The sequence below is a fragment of the Epinephelus moara genome, chromosome 3 (assembly GCF_006386435.1).
Source record: "Epinephelus moara isolate mb chromosome 3, YSFRI_EMoa_1.0, whole genome shotgun sequence".
Lineage (NCBI taxonomy): Eukaryota > Metazoa > Chordata > Actinopteri > Perciformes > Serranidae > Epinephelus > Epinephelus moara.
The window spans coordinates 6012192-6017590 of NC_065508.1; the positions used below are offsets into that span (position 1 = coordinate 6012192).

The 5399-nt window shown below is 38.5% G+C and overlaps 4 protein-coding genes across 5 annotated transcripts in view; all 4 read left to right on the forward strand.

Annotated features, from left to right (window-relative positions):
- Nucleotides 1-2433, forward strand: part of LOC126386527 (tripartite motif-containing protein 16-like) — a 2846-nt gene extending 413 nt beyond the window's left edge. The window contains exon 2 of the mRNA XM_050038925.1: nucleotides 7-2433. Coding sequence (XP_049894882.1) covers nucleotides 7-831 — 825 coding nt within the window. The 3' untranslated portion in view covers nucleotides 832-2433. The remainder of the gene's footprint in view (nucleotides 1-6) is intronic.
- The window catches only part of LOC126388389 (tripartite motif-containing protein 16-like), a 15185-nt gene extending 10913 nt beyond the window's left edge, over nucleotides 1-4272 (forward strand). Inside the window, exon 2 of the mRNA XM_050041512.1 lies at nucleotides 4257-4272. Within this exon, the coding sequence (XP_049897469.1) occupies nucleotide 4257 (1 nt within the window). The 3' untranslated portion in view covers nucleotides 4258-4272. The remainder of the gene's footprint in view (nucleotides 1-4256) is intronic.
- The window catches only part of LOC126388391 (tripartite motif-containing protein 16-like), an 11713-nt gene extending 7441 nt beyond the window's left edge, over nucleotides 1-4272 (forward strand). The window contains exon 2 of the mRNA XM_050041514.1: nucleotides 4257-4272. Within this exon, the coding sequence (XP_049897471.1) occupies nucleotide 4257 (1 nt within the window). The 3' untranslated portion in view covers nucleotides 4258-4272. The remainder of the gene's footprint in view (nucleotides 1-4256) is intronic.
- The window catches only part of LOC126388392 (tripartite motif-containing protein 16-like), a 4064-nt gene continuing 1616 nt past the window's right edge, over nucleotides 2952-5399 (forward strand). Inside the window, exon 1 of one of the 2 annotated variants that reach the window (XM_050041516.1) lies at nucleotides 2952-4701. In XM_050041516.1, coding sequence (XP_049897473.1) covers nucleotides 2986-4656 — 1671 coding nt within the window. In that variant the 5' untranslated portion in view covers nucleotides 2952-2985 and the 3' untranslated portion in view covers nucleotides 4657-4701. The remainder of the gene's footprint in view (nucleotides 4702-5399) is intronic. The other variant, XM_050041515.1, reaches the window with a different exon arrangement.

Below are 5399 nucleotides of genomic sequence, written 5' to 3' on the forward strand. Positions count from 1 at the left end.
CTCGAGGAGAAGCTGCAGCAGGAGATCACTGAGCTGCAGAGGAAAGACACTGAGCTGGAGAAGCTCTCACGCACAGAGGATCACCTGCATTTCCTAAACAACTACCCCTCACTGTCACGTCTGAGTGAGTCTGAAGACTTACCCAGCATTGATATCTGTCCTCTGTGCTCTTTTAAGGATGTGACAGCAGCGGTGTCAAAGGCCAGAGATAAACTGCAGGCTGTTCTGAGTGAGGAGTGGACAAAGATCTCACTGGCAGTGCCTCAAGCAGAGCCCAGAACTAGAGCGGAATTTCTGAAAAATTCTTGTCAAGTCACTCTGGATCCAGATACAGCACACAGGCTTTTGTCACTGAGTGACAGTAACAGAAAAGTAAAATTAATGGCAGTAGACCAGTTGTATTTGGATCACCCAGACAGATTTGTTGAGTGGTGGCAGGTCCTGAGTAGAGAGGGTCTGACTGGACGTTGTTACTGGGAGGTGAAGTGGAGCGGGAGAGTTTATATAGCAGTTGCATACAAGAATATTAGCAGAACAGGGACCAAAGATGAATGTGGATTTGGAAATAATATAAAATCTTGGTCATTAGAATGTAACAGTAAAAGTTATACATTCAGACATAACAACATTGTTACTTCCATCTCAGGCCCACAGTCCTCCACAATAGGAGTGTATCTGGATCACAGGGCAGGTACTCTGTCTTACTACAGCGTCTCTGAAACCATGACTCTCCTCCACAGAGTCCAGACCACGTTCACTCAGCCTCTCTATGCTGGATTTTGGCTTCCACTAAGCTCTGGAGGCACAGCTGAGTTGTGTGAGCTCAAGTAGACAGGAGTTTAAAGAGTGATTTATCTCTGTATAGTAAATGTTGAGGTGTGTTTGCACTGCACAGATCAAACAGAATGGGACTGTGATGTGTTTTGTTTTTTTTTCTTCGTTGGGGGTGGTGTAGTGGAGGGGGAGTATGTGGTTTTGTTTGTGTCAATTCAATGAAATGGTGAAATGAAGAAATATTTTTTTCTACACAGGGATTAAAACAATTTTTTTGTTCAATTTTTTTCTTATTGGATTAGTATATTAAATTTACTAAACGTTGACATGATTATGGAAAACATTACATATATGCAAAATGTCTGCTGAAAACTATGTATTTTGTTCTACTTAAACTTGAATATAGTTATGACATAAAGTGGCTTAATTATGTACAAAAAAAAACTACAAAATTAATTAAAGAGTCATTTATATAAAAATGAATGAATGGTTTTGGATTTTTGAGCAAATAAATGTAATATACAGTTTTAAAATTACGTATTTTTTGTCATACCATATCTCTATGAACATAACTTGTATAATTTAATGTTGGCTTATTGTTACTTTACATACTGTATATAGTAGTAGTGGTAGTAGTTCTAGTTGTAGTTGTAGTTGTAGGAGAAGTAGTAACAGTATATTATATTGGCAACACTGATTCCCAGAGCAGGAATGTGTTGAAATGTCATTCTTAATATATAGACTGTGTATGTTGTATTTACTAAATATTTTCAACTGATATACAAAATATCTGATGATACCCTTTTTTGTGTTTGTTTTTTTTCTACCTTGATTTGGATTTTTGAGCATCTGCCAAATTACTGTCATATAAAGTTTAAAAACACATTATTTTAGTCACACCATATGTTCATTTTCATAATTTGTATAATTCAATGTTTATTTCTTTTACTCTACATATTTACTGATGTCTATACTGCATACTGTGCTGCCGTTGTACTGATAATGAAAAATCTCTTTTTACTAAAAAGTACCAATCCAGAAAAATGGTATAATTTTAAAACCGACCTTCTGGGAACAAATCTTGTTAACATCTTTTAAAGAGTGAATTTAAGTGTCTTTACATGATTACGATTTTTAGAGAATATGTATGGAAAATCAGTGGTCAAAATCATATTTATAAATAGTTATCTTGTCAATATTTTAACAGATGACCCCTATTCTTTAAAAAAAAAAAAATGCATTTACAGAATATATCTTTCTGTCACTGTTTGAGTATCACAGAAATCTGTTGTTTTCCTTCTAGAGTTAATTCCAATCAATCTTTTTCCAAGATAATCAAGTAAAAAAAAAAAACACAGCAAGGTTAATGAAAAACATTTAACCTTCACTTTCTACCGATAGACCATGTGTTGATTTAATGCTGCTTATGGTGAGAATTAAAAAAGAAAAATCACTCATTCACATACTTGCGAGATGAGGATTTAACTCTCTTTTTAAAAATGTATTCTGATGGCATATTTACTCAACATTTACATGATATACTGCACATTGAAGATTTATTGCATATATGCAAATTTTCTGCTGAAGAATGTGTTTTTGTTCAACTTAAAGTTGCATTTGGTGATTTTATAAATGGGTGTAATATGTGAGAATAAAAAAGACAAAATGAATAAAAGAGTTGTGTATGTAAAAATGGATTCATGAATGTGGATTTTTTTGTTGAGCATCTGCAAAATAAATGTAATATAAAGTTTAAAAGAAATGTTCATTGTAGTTAAACCATATATCTATGAACATAATTTGTATAATTTAATGCTGCCTAATGAGTGCTCTATATAATAGTAGTAGTAATCCGTTGGGAATAGTGGTTTCCAGAGTGGGTATTAATAACTGAGGTCGAAAGACACACTGCACCTCTCAAACCACTCCTCTTCCTAGAATGACACACACCTTCATGACTCCACCCAGACTTTATTTACTGGCAAGTTGAGGCTCCTCCTGCTCAGAGTCATTCAGCTCAGACATTAGTTGTTTCCTCCCCTTTCACAGATCTGCCAGTTAGAAGATGGGTGTAAACACCATGTGATCAAATGTAAGAGCTGAAAGCCAATACACTGCAGATCAGTGAATAAACATCAAGGAAATGAGCTGAGTTTTTATCTGGAAACAGAGAGTGAAACTTACTGACACTCACTGTCGTCTAGAGGTGAAATGGCGCAGCAGGTGATTCAGCTGGATCCAGAAAAACTGAGCTGTTCAGTCTGTCTGGATCTACTGAAGGATCCGGTGACTATTCCCTGTGGACACAGCTACTGCATGAGCTGTATTGAAGACCGCTGGGATGAGGAGAATGAGAAGAAGAAAACACACAGCTGCCCTCAGTGCAGGCAGAGCTTCACACTGAGGCCTGACCTGGTGAAAAACACCATGTTAGCAGAGTTGGTGGAGGAACTGAAGAAATTTGGACTTCATGCTGTTTCACCTGATCAGTCCTTTGCAGGACCTGAAGACGTGGCCTGTGATTTCTGCTCTGGGATAAAGGTAAAAGCCTTCAAGTCCTGTCTGGTGTGTATGGCCTCTTACTGTGAGCAACACCTGCAGCCTCACTACAATGTAGCTCCGTTAAAGAAACACAAGCTGGTTGAAGCCACTTCAGAGCTGGAGGAGAACATCTGCTCTCACCACGACGAGGTGATGAAGATCTTCTGCCGCACTGATCAGCAGTGTATCTGTTATCTCTGCCTCATGGATGATCATAAAGGCCATGACACAGTCTCAGCTGCAGCAGAGAGGGCTGAGAGGCAGACGGAGCTCGGGGTGAGTCGCCAAAGAATCCAACAGAGAGTCCAGGACAGAGAAAAAGATGTCAAGGTGCTTCAGCAGAGGGTGGAGGCTATCAATCTCTCTGCTGATGAAGCTGTGAGGGACAGTGAGAAGATCTTCACTGATTTGATCCGTCTCATTGAGAAAAGGTGCTCTGAGGTGAAGCAGCAGATCAGATCCCAGCAGAAAACTCAAGTGAGTCGAGCTAAAGAGCTCGAGGAGAAGCTGCAGCAGGAGATCACTGAGCTGCAGAGGAAAGACACTGAGCTGGAGAAGCTCTCACGCACAGAGGATCACCCACATTTCCTAAACAACTACCCCTCACTGTCACGTCTGAGTGAGTCTGAAGACTTACCCAGCATTGATATCTGTCCTCTGCGCTCTTTAAAGGATGTGACAGCAGCGGTGTCAAAGGCCAGAGATAAACTGCAGGCTGTTCTGAGTGAGGAGTGGACAAAGATCTCACTGGCAGTGACTGAAGTGGATGTTTCACTGCCTCGAGCAGAGCCCAGAACCAGAGCTGAATTTATGAGATATTCCTGTGAAATCACACTGGATCCAGATACAGCACACAGGCGTTTGTCATTGAGTAACAGAAAAGCAACATTAATGGCAGCAGACCAGAAATACTTGGATCACTCAGACAGATTTGATGAAAGATGGCAGGTCCTGAGTAGAGAGGGTCTGACTGGACGTTGTTACTGGGAGGTGAAGTGGAGCGGGACAGTTGATATAGCAGTTGCACACAGGGATATTAGCAGAGCAGGGACCGGAGATGAATGTGGATTTGGATATAACAACAAATCTTGGTCATTAGAATGTAACAGTGACAGTTATACATTCAGACATAACAACATTGTTACTTCCATCTCAGGCCCTCAGTCCTCCACAATAGGAGTGTATCTGGATCACAGGGCAGGTACTCTGTCTTACTACAGCGTCTCTGAAACCATGACTCTCCTTCACAGAGTCCAGACCACGTTCACTCAGCCTCTCTATGCTGGATTTTGGCTTTCAGATAGTCCTGGAGACACTGCTGAGTTGTGTGAGCTCAAGTAGACAGGAGTTTAAAGAGTGAGGGATCTCTGTACAGTAAATGTTGAGGTGTGTTTGCACTTCAGAGATCATAGTGTGTGGGACTGTGATGGTTTTCTTGGATTTTATGCTGTTTTGTTTGTGTCACAGACGTTCAATGAAATTTCTTTTTTTATTTGCCGGATGGGGATTAAAATGTCTTTATTGTTGAAATGTAATTCTTATATTTTCCAAACATTAACATTGTATACTGTACATGAAACAATATTGTGAATGCTGTATATAGTTTTGGGAAGATATCACTTTAGCTGTACCATATCCTCATGAACACAATTTGTATGATTTAAAGTTTATTTTTAGTGCTCTTCATACTGCAATCTGTACTGCATACTGCACTGTTGTAATGATATGACAAAATCGTACTACTTTTTTTTTGTAGCCAAAAGAAAAACTGGTTTAAATTTAAATGCAACCTTCTAAAGAAATAGTTTGCTAATGATCATTTTAAGAGTTATTTAAAGTGTCTTTGAGTGATAACATAGTAGGAAACCTTTATGAAATGTCAGTGTTCAAAATAACCCAAATACATTTATAAATAATTAAAAGTTGACTTGTAATATATTGTAGTCATTTGTTTCTTTCCAATCAATGATTTTTTTAAAGATACTTTGATAACAAAACTCCACTTTATGATGGTGATGTTATAATTCACCACCAAAAGCACAATCACGCGATGATTTTAAGTTTGTAAAATGTTGACTCCTCTG